Here is a 14,297-nt window from a genome sequence, read left to right on the forward strand (position 1 = left end):
ACCCACGCATGCACGGGGAGAACATGCAAACTCCATGGCCGAGGCTGGAATTGAACCCTGGTCTCCTAGCTGTGAGGTCTGCGCGCTAACCACTCGACCACCGTGCCGCCCGATTCAGGAAACAACTCATTTAAAATTACATTGGGACACAAAAATAGAAAAAAAGGGACATTTCTGTTTATTTGGGGGGTTTTGTGACCCCCCAAATTGTAGAAAAAAGTACAATTATATTGTAGAATGAATCTTTTTGTGAAGTCCAATAGCTACAGTTGCTATTGTGTGACATGTTTTGGTAAATTCCTTTAGTGTGATCGTTTGATACCCAGTGGAAACTTGGTTTTGGACAGCCCCCGTCTTTGTTATGGTTAGCGGATGCGTCTTTGTAAGACATAAAAGTACACGCCTCTGTGTTATGGCCTGCCGTGGGTGTGCCTTATTCATTCATAGAGCGGGGGGATGGGGGGGGGGGGGTATGAGCTTATATATATATAAAGTCATCTTACCAGCAGCGTGTCAGAGGAAGTTCTCACATCGTCAGTAACGTCACCTCTCACATCAGTCATGACCTGCCCCACCAGCAGATTACATCTCCTGGTGCTCCTGGTGTTCCTGAGCGAGAGCTGCTCCGCCGTCTCCAATGACGCCACAGAGTCACTCGACGCTCCCCTGGTCCACATCGTCCAGGAAGAAGGAACTGGTGAAACTGGGAACCAGGCCAGGAATGGTGGAAAACAGCAGTCTGGACCCTTGAACAATGGTGAGTTCAAAGCATCGTTCAACACATGTTGGTTACCATAAGCAACACGGCGCTATTAAAATTATTATTATTATTTTTCCTAATAATATTACAAATTTATTTCTTCTGGTAAATGTTCCTCTACTGCCATATTTTGATTTTATTCTTGCAACTTTTTCAACAACATTACAATTTAATTTTGTTTTTTTTTGTTTGTCATTATCATCTGACCCTTTAAAAATATATATTTTTTTCTTTTATATGTATTTAAATAATATTGCTCATAATAATGCAATTTTATTCCTGTTTTAATTCCTGTAATTACAACTTTTTGTCTTAATATTTTGACTTTATTCTTGTAATTATTCGAATTTTTGTATAATAATTATTATTGTACAGAAAAATGAAATTATTGGGAAAAATAACACTGTCTTGAATTCTTTTAGGACATTTTTAGAACAGGAATTTTTTTTTAATATTTGCGTTCCACTTCATGCCCGCAGACACTATTAAGAAGGGGGTAGTGTATTTTTTGGGACACTATGGACAGATTCCAGTCAAATACTTCATACTTCAAGCAGGATCAAAACTAGCAAACTTGCGTCAGTGCTGCTTTCTAAAATGGTGCATTCAGGTGCATCACATAATTCCTATCTATCCATCTATCCATCCATCCATCTATCTATCTATCTATCTATCTATCTATCTATCTATCTATCTATCTATCTATCTATCTATCTATCTATCTATCTATCTATCTATCTATCTATCTATCTATCTATCTATCTATCTATCTATCTATCTATCTATCTATCTATCTATCTATCTATCTATCTATCTATCTATCTATCTATCTATTTATCCATCTATCCATCCATCCATCCATCCATGTATCTATCCATCCATCCATCCATCCATCCATCTAAGTATCCATCCATCCATCCATCTATCTATCTATGCTAATCTAAGCTAATTATCGGTACCAAAAATTATCGACGAAATATCAGCATAAAAATGCGATATCGGTTGATATCGGTATCAGATTGATCATGAAAACCGATATAAACAACTGCTGTCTACAACACATATGTGTTCATTCCACCACAGGAGATATGTCATGTGACACACATCGATATTGACTGATATCGGTATTGGCTGATATCGGTATCAGTAATTGAGAGCTGGACAATATCGGTAAATGTTTTTTTTTTGTCAATAAAGCCAATATCGGACAGCCCTAATTATGACAATACAAAAAACGCTGCTTTGTAAAATGGTGCATTCAGGTGCATCACATAATTCATATCTATCTATCTATCTATCTATCTATCTATCTATCTATCTATCTATCTATCTATCTATCTATCTATCTATCTATCTATCTATCTATCTATCTATCTATCTATCTATCTATCTATCTATCTATCTATCTATCTATCTATCTATCTATCTATTTATCTATCTATCTATCTATCTATCTATCTCTATCTATCCATCTATCCATCCATGCTAAGCTAATTGAAGCTAATTATCGGTACCAAAAATTATCGACGAAATATCATCATAAAAATGCGATATCGGTTGATATCGGTATCAGATTGATCATGAAAACCGATATAACAACTGCTGTCTACAACACATATGTGTTCATTCCACCACAGGAGATATGTCATGTGACACACATCGGTATTGGCTGATATCGGTATTGGCTGATATCGGTATTGGCTGATATGGGTATCAGTAATTATGAGCTGGACAATATCGGTAAATGTTTTTTTTTTGTCAATAAAGCCAATATCGGACAGCCCTAATTATGACAATACAAAAAACGCCACAGGTTACAAATGGCCCCCGGGCCGCTCTTTAGACACCAATTTCAGCTATTGTTTATTTTGAAAATCAAATCCTAAATATGTGTTTTTCCCGCCGCAGGCCCGGACCAGAGCCAGGTAGGCTGCAGAGAGCTGAGGTCCACCAAGTACATATCAGACGGCCAGTGCACCAGCATCAACCCCATCAAGGAACTGGTTTGCGCTGGGGAGTGTCTGCCGGCTCACCTGCTTCCCAACTGGATCGGTGGCGGCTACACCGGAAGGTACTGGAGCCGCAGAGAAGCCCAACAATGGCGCTGTGTCATTGACCGAACCCGAACTCAACGCATCTGGCTCCAGTGTCAGGACGGCAGCACCAGGACCTACAAGATAACCGTGGTGACCTCCTGCAAGTGCAAACGCTACACCAGAGACCTGAATGACTCGGGACACAAGGAGGCTTTGGTCCAAGGTGGCAAACAGAAGAGAAAACACAGGAGGGACCAAGTCCCGGAGGAGAACCCTGGGAGTACATCAGACAACTAAAAGCCACGCGGTTTCATAGGAAAACCTCCTGACTGCCACCCGTGTCGCCATCTTTAAAATGGACTGTATATAACACATAAGTTGACGTAAATATTATTCCGCTAGACGACTAGCATTGTTGTATGTTAGCTAAATAAGCTACTCAGTACTAAAGGTTTAATAAAGTTATTGGATCTAGAGTGATATCGTTAAGCAAAAGAGTGTAAAAATAAAAAAAAAATGGAGTGCATACAAGCGTATTTGGTAATGGCAATGGTAATATTTCATTTGAACATGCATCATTGAATGCATCACATAATCAGTTCCCAGTTCCACATGTCCGAAAGGAGTAGGAAGAAGCAAAGCTCATTAAATCCTACCCCTCCATCTGGTACTTTTACAATCAGTAACTGTTACATTTGTTCACTTCCTGCTTTCCTAATATAGTATAAGTTGGTTTTTTTTGTTTGTTTTGTTTTTTGTTTTTGTTTTATTTTTTTAAATTTTTAAATTTAAAAAATTTAAAATTTTTAAATTTAAAAATTGTAAAAAATTAAAATATTTAAAACTTTAAAATATTTAAAAATTTAAAATTTTTACGACTATTTTTATTTATTTTTATTTGTACCCCTGTTTCCTCCCACATTCTAAAAACATGCTAGGTTAATTGGATACTCCAAATTGTCCATAGGTATGAATGTGAGTGTGAATGGTTGTTTGTCTATATGTGCCCTGTGATTGGCTGGCGACCAGTCTAGCGTGTACCCCGCCTTACGCCCGAAGACAGCTGGGATAGGCTCCAGCACCCCCCGCGACCCTCGTGAGGAAAAGCGGTAGAAAATGAATGAATGAATTTAAAAATGTAAACATTTAAAAAATTTAAATTTTTACGACTATTTTTATTTATTTTTATTTGTACCCCTGTTCCCTCCCACATTCTAAAAACATGCTAGGTTAATTGGTAATGGTAATATTTCATTTGAACATGCATCAGATTACAATTGAATGCATCCCATAATCAGTTCCCAGTTCCACATGTCCAAAAGGAGTAGGAAGAAGCAAAGCTTATTAAATCCTACCCCTCCATCTGGTACTTTTACAATCAGTGACTGTTACATTTGTTCACTTCCTGCTTTCCTAGGCCGAGATTGAAAATTTCCACTTATGTTTTGTTCTGAGGGCTGCACGGCGGTCGAGTGGTTAGCGCACAGCTAGGAGACATGAGTTCAATTCCACCCTCGGCCATCTCTGTGTGGAGTTTGCATGTTCTCCCCGTACATGCGTGGGTTTACTCCCACATTCCAAAAACATGCTAGGTTAATTAGCCACTCCAAATTGTCCATAGGTATGAATGTGAGTGTGAATGGTTGTTTGTCTATATGTGCCCTGTGATTGGCTGGCCACCAGTCCAGGGTGTACCCCGCCTCTCGCCCGAAGACAGCTGGGATAGGCTCCAGCATCCCCTGTGACCCTCGTGAGAATAAGCGGTAGAAAATAAACGAATGTTTTGTTTTGCTGCTGTCCAAAAGTCTTAAAAAGAAGACTGGGCTTTTGGTTGTGATGCTAACGCTAATGCTAATGTAGTTGCATGTCTTATAGCTGGAAAAATAAAGAGTTGAATAAGAAACGGCCACTGTGCATATTCTTTGGGAAATACCGGAATGCTGCAGGCATCAACGGGAACACGCTCACAAAAGAGGCATTCGTCTCCGGATGAACGGTCTTTTCACCACGTCGTACTTTTATTGTGAAGGGAAATAAATTCACCTTCAGGGTCGTGGAGTTGCTTGTTGCAGCTGCGGCAACATGTTGACATGCTTCATTGTCTCAAGTAGACGCTCCTTTTTCTCACCGTCAAAGCTCCGGGCCACCGACAATAGAATCACCTGCGCTGGATGACAACAGGATGTTTCCAGAGGAGAAAAAATAAAAAACACTGTGTTGTTTTTGTCGGGAATGTTCTATAACAGGGGTTCCCAAACTTTACCAACTCAGGGCCCATTTGAAAATCTAAAAAATGTCCACGGCCCACCTTTTGTCCTAAAAATAGTACATAGACAAAATGCTGCGTTCTCAGAGCACTTAACTTATTATTATTATTATTATTATTGTTGTTATTATTATGTTTTTATTATAAAGATTCAGGATGGAAATAAAAGCGGGGGGGGATAAAGGAAGCCCAAACTTTTAATCTAATAACACTCAATAGGTTATTACTTGGGCCTATACATACTTTTTTATCATGCAGTAAATATTTTACAATAAAAATTATTTTTAAAATAATATTTGCAAAAATAAATCATATTTTTTATGACCTCTTATGGCCCTCCTGCAATACCACCACGGACCCCCAGGGGGCCACGGCCCACACTTTGGGAAGCTAGGGAGGTAAGAAGGTAGCTAGGTTGGTAGGTAGCTAGCTAGCTAGATAGGTATGTAGGTAGGTACGTAGCTAGGTAGGTAGCTAGCTAGATAGGTAGGTGGGTAGGTATGTAGCTAGCTACCTAGATAGGTAGGTAGGTAGGTAAGTAGCTAGGTAGGTAGGTAGGTAGGTAGCTAGGAAGGTATGTGGGTAGGTATGTAGGTAGGTAGCTAGCTACCTAGATAGGTAGGTAGGTAGGTAGGTAAGTAGCTAGGTAGGTAGGTAGGTACGTAGCTAGGTAGGTAAGTCAGTAGCTAGGTAGGTAAGTAGCTAGGTAGGTAAGTAGCTAGGTAGGTAGGTACGTAGCTAGGTAGGTATGTAGCTAGGTAGGTAAGTCGGTAGCTAGGTAGGTAGCTAGCTAGCTAGCTAGATAAGTAGGTAGGTAGGTAGCTAGGTAGGTAAGTAGGTAGCTAGATAGGTAGCTAGTTAGCTAGCTAGCAAGATAGGTAGGTAGGTAGATAGGTAGGTAGCTAGCTAGATAGGTAGGTAGCTAGCTAGCTAGCTAGGTAGGTAAGTAGGTAGCTAGGTAGGTAGCTAGCTAGCTAGATAGGTAGGTAGCTAAGTAGGTAGGTACGTAGCTAGATAGGTAAGTAGGTAGCTAGGTAGGTAGGTAGCTAGCTAGCTAGATAGGTAGGTAGGTCGGTAGCTAGCTAGATAGGTAGGTAGGTAGCTAGCTCGCTAGCTAGATAGGTAGGTAGGTAGCTAGCTAGGTGGCTAGATAGCTAGGTAGAGAGCAAATAGCAAATGCATTAGAGCAAAAATAGCATAGCAAAGCAAGCAAAATATAATGCAGAAACCTCCATCTTGTGCTATTGTACAGCATATACATTTACATATTAATGTAGTTTGGGGCAAAAGTTATTATTGTTATTATAGGAATAACAAAATATGGGAATAAAGTCATATCGTTATAAAAGAAAACAAAATATCAAACTGGAAAAAAATGTCAAAATACTAACATAGTACAAGTGGACTCGAACAGTGGACGGTGGATCTGCAGTACAGTGTGCCACTAAGTAAGAAAGGAAGAACCAACCAGAATGCATACACTTGGTAATACGTACATCCCAGGGTAATACACAAGGTAATACACAAGGTAATACATCATACTGCGTCTTTTCGGTATTCAGTGCATCAAAGACACGATGGAAGCCACATGAAAAAGCCGTCTACGTTGCACTTCATCAAACAAAGTACACGCCAGAGTACTGTTGACTCTGCCAAAGGCGTGTTTTGTTGCGTGTGCTGTGAATGATGATGTCTTTTTACATGTCTTGTGCAGACAACAGCCTGAAATAATAAAGAAAGAGGAAGCGCTGGAGCTCTTTGGTACAGACGCACCTGGTACACGCCAGCCACAACCATGAGAACCCTCAGCAGACAAAGACTTGCTTTACGCTCATAAAGGACTCTCATGCCCCCCCGTCCACCCCACACACAGATATTGTGCTTATATTTGTGCTGCAGCATAATGACTGATTGGAAGGTGGTAGTTTAATAAAATACACACAAGGACGGAAAACACTTCAACATTTACATTCCTTCTATGCCGCTTAATCCTCACCATGGTCACGGGGTATGTAAATGTACCAGGCACCAAATGTACCATGTACCAAGTGTACCAAGTATACCAAATGTACCTAATGTACCAAATGTACCAAGCACCAAATGTACCATGTACCAAGTGTACCAAGTATACCAAATGTACCTAATGTACCAAATGTACCAAGCACCAAATGTACCATGTACCAAGTGTACCAAGTATACCAAATGTACCTAATGTACCAAATGTACCAAGCACCAAATGTACCATGTACCAAGTGTGCCAAATGTACCATGTACCTAATGTACCAAGTACCAGGCACCAAATGTACCATGTACCAGGTGCCAAATGTACCATGTACCTAATGTACCAGGCACCAAATGTATAATGTACCAAATGTACCAAGTACCAAATGTACCATGTACCAGGCACCAAATGTAACATGTACCTAATGTACCAAGTACCAGGCACCAAATGTATCATGTACCATGTACATAATGTACCATGTACCTAATGTACCAGGCACCAAATGTACCATGTACCTAATGTACCAAATGTACCAGGCACCAAATGTATCATGTACCTAATGTACCATGTACCTGGTGCCAAATGTACCATGTACCTAAATGCACCAGGCACCAAATGTATCATGTACCTAATGTACCAAGTACCAAATGTACCATGTACCTAATGTACCAGGCACCAAATGTATCATGTACCAAATGTACCATGTACCTAATGTACCAAATGTACCAGGCACCAAATGTATCATGTACCTAATGTACCATGTACCAAATGTACCATGTACCAAGTACCAAATGTACCATGTACCTAATGTATCATGTACCAAATGTACCATGTACCTAATGTACCAAATGTACCAGGCACCAAATGTATCATGTACCAAATGTACCATGTACCTTATGTACCATGTACCTTATGTACCATGTACCTAATGTAGCATATACCAGGCACCAAATGTATCATGTACCAAATGTACCATGTACCTAATGTACCAAATGTATCATGTACCTAATGTACCATGTACCAGGCACCAAATATATCATGTACCAAATGTACCATGTGCCTAATGTACCAGGCACCAAATGTATCATGTACCTAATGTACCATGTACCTAATGTACCATGTACCAGGCACCAAATGTATCATGTACCAAATGTACCATGTACCTAATGTACCAGGTACCAAATGTGTCATGTACCAAATGTACCATGTACCAAATGTATCATGTACCTAATGTACCAAATGTACCAAATGTACCATGTTCTAATGTACCACGGTGCCAGTAAACCTGGGGGCGCCGGGTCTTTGACATCGTACAAGACCTCTTGCACCCGGGTGTCCAAAGCCAAACCCAAAGCCAACATTGCCAAGGATTACTGTACCTTCTAATATTTATATTATTTAGCAGATTCCCTTCCTAATCTTTCATTGAAGTGCGTGATGGAGCACCATGGCCACTGATGATCAACAAGGAAGCAGCTTTAGAAGTCACGACGAGGCCGAGGCCGAGGCGGTCCACAGCAGCTGCCATTAAGGATACAGGGTTTCCTATCCACGAGGCTGACATATTGTAATGCACCCGCTACCCCTGCAGACAAGACGACAAAACAACAGCGCTGTTTGTTCCTGCTCAGGTATTAGGTGGCCATGCACAGAACTCCGAGTGCAAGCGATAGCCTTGTCGCTAACGATGAGCTCATCCTTCTGCGTGCTCTTAAATTACACTTAAAACACTAATGATGCCCACGGGACTTAGCAAGGAACACGGAGTAGCAAAATAAGATGATCCTTTATTCAATCAATGAAATTCAATTTCATACTTATGAAATGACGCAGGAAGTGGTATTTAAAAATATATAAACAATGTGCAAAAAATACTAGTCAATCAAATACAGTTGCACCTCAGTTAGCGTATGCCTCAGTTAGCATATTTTTCCTCAGTTTGTGTACAATGGGGTTACTGTGCAGGTGATACTGATCTTAATGGGGTTTTTTTTAATCAAAAAACATCCTTGTTAGCATCTTCTTGCTAACAAGGATTGCTAAGCTTGCTAACACATGCAAACAGGAAGCTAAAGCTAATTGGTAAGTTAGGTAGTTTTAATGTTTTTTTTTAAAATAAAAAAAACATCCTTGTTAGCATCTTCTTAGCTTGCTAACACATGCAAACAGGAAGCTAAAGCTAATTGGTAAGTTAGCTAGTTTTAATGTTTTTTTTTAATAAAAAAAACATCCTTGTTAGCATCTTCTTAGCTTGCTAACACATGCAAACAGGAAGCTGAAGCTAATTGGTAAGTTAGCTAGTTTTAATGTTTTTTTAAAATCAAAAAAACATCCTTGTTAGCATCTTCTTAGTTTGCTAACACATGCAAACAGGAAGCTAAAGCTAATTGGTAAGTTAGGTAGTTTTAATGTTTTTTTTTTTAAATAAAAAAAACATCCTTGTTAGCATCTTCTTAGCTTGCTAACACATGCAAACAGGAAGCTAAAGCTAATTGGTAAGTTAGCTAGTTTTAATGTTTTTTTTTAAATAAAAAAAACATCCTTGTTAGCATCTTCTTAGCTTGCTAACACATGCAAACAGGAAGCTGAAGCTAATTGGTAAGTTAGCTAGTTTTAATGTTTTTTTTTAATAAAAAAACATCCTTGTTAGCATCTTCTTAGCTTGCTAACACATGCAAACAGGAAGCTGAAGCTAATTGGTAAGTTAGCTAGTTTTAATGTTTTTTTTTAATAAAAAAAACATCCTTGTTAGCATCTTCTTAGCTTGCTAACACATGCAAACAGGAAGCTAAAGCTAATTGGTAAGTTAGCTAGTTTTAATGTTTTTTTAAAATAAAAAAAACATCCTTGTTAGCATCTTCTTAGTTTGCTAACACATGCAAACAGGAAGCTAAAGCTAATTGGTAAGTTAGCTAGTTTTAATGTTTTTTTTTAAATAAAAAAAACATCCTTGTTAGCATCTTCTTAGCTTGCTAACACATGCAATCAGGAAGCTAAAGCTAATTGGTAAGTTAGCTAGTTTTAATGTTTTTTTTAAATAAAAAAAACATCCTTGTTAGCATCTTCTTAGCTTGCTAACACATGCAAACAGGAAGCTAAAGCTAATTGGTAAGTTAGGTAGTTTTAATGTTTTTTTTTTAAATAAAAAAAACATCCTTGTTAGCATCTTCTTAGCTTGCTAACACATGCAAACAGGAAGCTAAAGCTAATTGGTAAGTTAGCTAGTTTTAATGTTTTTTTCTAAATAAAAAAACATCCTTGTTAGCATCTTCTTAGCTTGCTAACACATGCAAACAGGAAGCTAAAGCTAATTGGTAAGTTAGCTAGTTTTAATGTTTTTTTTAAATTAAAAAAAACATCCTTGTTAGCATCTTCTTAGCTTGCTAACACACATAATGTGTTATGTGTGTTAGCAAACATAAGCAGACATAATGATATGTAGGATTCTACACTGAAGACGACTGGGTGTCAGTATTACTGTAATGTTGGGTGAGACACACAAGCACCAGACCGGATCATTTCTAACATGGATTATTGTTGCGGTTGTAACCCGCATCAAGGTAATTGGTAGCAATACACACTAGTACAGGTTTTATTTATGTCTTAATCATGTCTACTGTATTGGGTAATATAACTATAGGGGTGTTATTTTTTGTCTAGAGGGCTCTAATAATGTTAACCTTATTTAAAAGGTCCTAAATGGGTTTTCTATGTTCTAAGTACACAATATTCTATTGATGTAAATGCTGGTATGGGTTCTCCAATTAAATCCGAACATCGCCAAGGTGATTACGCCTTCAATTTGTTGCTCACGATGCCGGCAAAAAGGTGATGCCGGTGTGTGTGTGACCGTTATCCATATCATAAAGTACACAGACAAAGCCCCTTTCCGCCTTCATCCTGCCGAAACGTTGCCCAAAGGTGACCCGGGGTGTCGCCTTACTCTGCTTTCCCAGGCCTCTCTGACGCTCACTTTACGCCATTGCCCGTCGCACAGAGGCGAGGGAGTCAATTCTCCATTTCGCCCTAAAAAATGATCTCCAATTACCCCCAAAAAATGCTCTATTTGTCACATTCCGTCATCACTGAGAAAGTGTACATAATGGTGTCTGGTGGTGGTGGTGGTGGTGGTGGTGGGGGGGGAGGACCTGAGGACTCAAAGTCATTTGAGCCGACAGAATATTTGCTGATTTTTACATCTCACAAAATCTCGGAAATTTGAAATGGAACTCCACGCTTGAAGCAGTCGTGAGTATGATGAGAAGCCGGGGAATAATAGGACGGGAACGAGACGACTGGGGCATGAGTTATGACTCTATTGACAGGCGCCGTGACAACGCTTGTGCCTATGAGCGATATGAAGGACCCCAAGTGACAAGGGTCAGCGCGCTCCCATGGAAGCATGAGCTGGGGAAGATGGGGAACAATGTCGTCGGGAAGAGCGGCTTCTATAGAAATCCAAGGCATCGCCGAAGGACGTTCATTGTGTGCTAATAAATGCAGGCAAGACTTCTCTTCTCTTGTAACCTTTCGTCCTTACATTCATCTTTTGTCCGTGGTACACTTGATTTTTCATTCATTCGTCAGGGAATTTCAGATCCTTGAACATCCCGGAAAACATTTGAGACGACTGGGGAGACGGTTGGCAGCCTGGAAAGACAGCACGTAAACGATAAAACGTTGTTCGAGGTTCTTTTTTTACAGGGTTTTATCGTCTAAATAGGTGTGCATTGATCGATATCCCCCTCTAAGGTTTTGGGACTCCAGCTAACCACAGTGAGAGCCATTATCCACATTTGGTGAAAACGTGGAAAAGTGGTGAACCTTCCCAGGAGAGGCCGGCCAACCAAAATCGCCCCAAGAGCGCAGCCTCTCTGAGCTCTCCCATCTGAGAGGTCACAAAAGACCCCACAACAACATCCAGGTAAGGTCAGTGTTCGTGACTCCACCATAAGAAAGACAGCACCTGAACGATAAAACGTTGTTAGAGGTTCTTTTTTACAGGGTTTTGTCGTCGAAATACGTGTGTCCCAGTGACGTGCATTGACTTTAGGACTCCAGCTAACCACAGTGAGAGCCATTATCCACAATTGGTGAAAATGTGGAAAAGTGGTGAAACTTCCCAGGAGTGGCCGGCCAACCGAAATCACCCCAAAATCACAGCGATGACCAATCTAAGAGGTCACAAAAGACCCCACAACAACATCCAGTTAAGGTCAGTATTCGTGACTCCACCATAAGAAAGACAGCACCTAAACGATAAAACGTTGTTAGAGGTTCTTTTTTACAGGGTTTCATCGTCGAAATAGGTGTGTCCCAGTGACGTGCATTGACTTTAGGACTCCAGCTAACCACAGTGAGAGTCATTATCCACATTTGGTGAAAACGTGGAACGTGGAAGTGGTGAACCCACTTCCCAGGAGTGGCCGACCAACCAAAATCACCCCAAAATCACAGCGATGACCCATCTGAGAGGTCACCAAAGACCCCACAACAACATCCAGCTAAGGTCAGTCTTGCCATGACTCCACCATAAGAAAGACAGCACCTAAACGATAAAACGTTGTTAGAGGTTCTTTATTACATGTTTTCGTCGTCAAATTAGGTGTGTCCAAGAGACATGCATTGATCGATATCCCCCTCTAAAGTTTTGGGACTCCAGCTAACCACAGTGAGAGCCATTATCCACATTTGGAGAAAACGTGGAAAAGTGCTGAACCTTCCCAGGAGAGGCCGGCCAACCAAAATCACCCCAAGAGCGCAGCCTCTCTGAGCTCTCCCATCTGAGAGGTCACAAAAGACCCCACAACAACATCCAGGTAAGGTCAGTGTTGCCATGACTCCACCATTAGAAAGACAGCACCTAAAAGATAAAACGTAGTTAGAGGTTCTTTTTTACAGGGTTTTGTCGTGCATTGATTTTAGGACTCCAGCTAACCACAGTGAGAGCCATTATCCACAATTGGTGAAAATGTGGAAAAGTGGTGAAACTTCCCAGGAGTGGCCGGCCAACCAAAATCACCCCAAAATCACAGCGATGACCCATCTAAGAGGTCACAAAAGACCCCACAACAACATCCAGTTAAGGTCAGTGTTGCCATGACTCCACCATAAGAAAGACAGCACCTAAATGATCAAATGTTGTTAGAGGTTCTTTTTTTACAGGGTTTTGTCGTCGAAATACGTGTGTCCCAGTGACGTGCATTGACTTTAGGACTCCAGCTAACCACAGTGAGAGCCATTATCCACATTTGGAGAAAACGTGGAACGTGGAAGTGGTGAACCCACTTCCCAGGAGTGGCTGACCAACCAAAATCACCCCAAAATCACAGCGATGACCCATCTGAGAGGTCACAAAAGACCCCACAACAACATCCAGCTAAGGTCAGTCTTGCCATGACTCCACCATAAGAAAGACAGCACCTAAACGATAAAACGTTGTTAGAGGTTCTTTATTACATGTTTTCGTCGTCAAATTAGGTGTGTCCAAGAGACATGCATTGATCGATATCCCCCTCTAAAGTTTTGGGACTCCAGCTAACCACAGTGAGAGCCATTATCCACATTTGGAGAAAACGTGGAAAAGTGCTGAACCTTCCCAGGAGAGGCCGGCCAACCAAAATCACCCCAAGAACGCAGCCTCTCTGAGCTCTCCCATCTGAGAGGTCACAAAAGACCCCACAACAACATCCAGTTAAGGTCAGTGTTGCCATGACTCCACCATAAGAAAGACAGCACCTAAAAGATAAAACGTAGTTAGAGGTTCTTTTTTACAGGGTTTTGTCGTGCATTGATTTTAGGACTCCAGCTAACCACAGTGAGAGCCATTATCCACATTTGGTTGAAAACGTGGAAAAGTGGTGAACCTTCCCAGGAGTGACCGGCCAACCAAAATCACCTCAAAATCACAGCGATGACCAATCTAAGAGGTCACAAAAGACCCCACAACAACATCCAGTTAAGGTCAGTGTTGCCATGACTCCACCATAAGAAACACAGCACCTAAACGATAAAATGTTGTTAGAGGTTCTTTTTTACAGGGTTTCGTCGTCGAAATACGCGTGTCCCAGTGACGTGCATTGATTTTGGGACTCCAGCTAACCACAGTGAGAGCCATTATCCACAATTGGTGAAAATGTGGAAAAGTGGTGAAACTTCCCAGGAGTGGCCGGCCAACCAAAATCACCCCAAAATCACAGCGATGATCCATCTAAGAGGTCACAAAAGACCCCA

At 40.7% G+C, this 14,297-nt stretch overlaps 1 protein-coding gene and 1 long non-coding RNA gene across 3 annotated transcripts; both read left to right on the forward strand.

The window, feature by feature from the left end:
• The first annotated feature begins 539 nt into the window (after positions 1 to 539).
• Positions 540 to 4,613, forward strand: LOC131101798 (sclerostin domain-containing protein 1-like). The gene is made up of 2 exons (XM_058047153.1): positions 540 to 757; positions 2,669 to 4,613. The coding sequence occupies exons 1-2, from the start codon at positions 562 to 564 to the stop codon at positions 3,091 to 3,093; spliced, it is 621 nt and encodes a 206-aa protein (XP_057903136.1). The 5' UTR covers positions 540 to 561; the 3' UTR covers positions 3,094 to 4,613.
• A 7,523-nt stretch (positions 4,614 to 12,136) lies between these two features.
• Positions 12,137 to 13,435, forward strand: LOC131102090 (uncharacterized). Of its 2 annotated transcripts, none has more exons than XR_009119400.1 (5): positions 12,137 to 12,279; positions 12,355 to 12,573; positions 12,713 to 12,888; positions 12,990 to 13,151; positions 13,230 to 13,435. It is a non-coding gene; the product is annotated as an uncharacterized LOC131102090 (long non-coding RNA). The 2 variants fall into 2 exon arrangements; XR_009119401.1 differs by having other exon boundaries at positions 12,713 to 12,883.
• The last annotated feature ends 862 nt before the right edge of the window (positions 13,436 to 14,297 follow it).

The sequence above is a fragment of the Doryrhamphus excisus genome, chromosome 14, assembly GCF_030265055.1.
Source record: "Doryrhamphus excisus isolate RoL2022-K1 chromosome 14, RoL_Dexc_1.0, whole genome shotgun sequence".
NCBI classification, from domain to species: Eukaryota; Metazoa; Chordata; class Actinopteri; order Syngnathiformes; family Syngnathidae; genus Doryrhamphus; species Doryrhamphus excisus.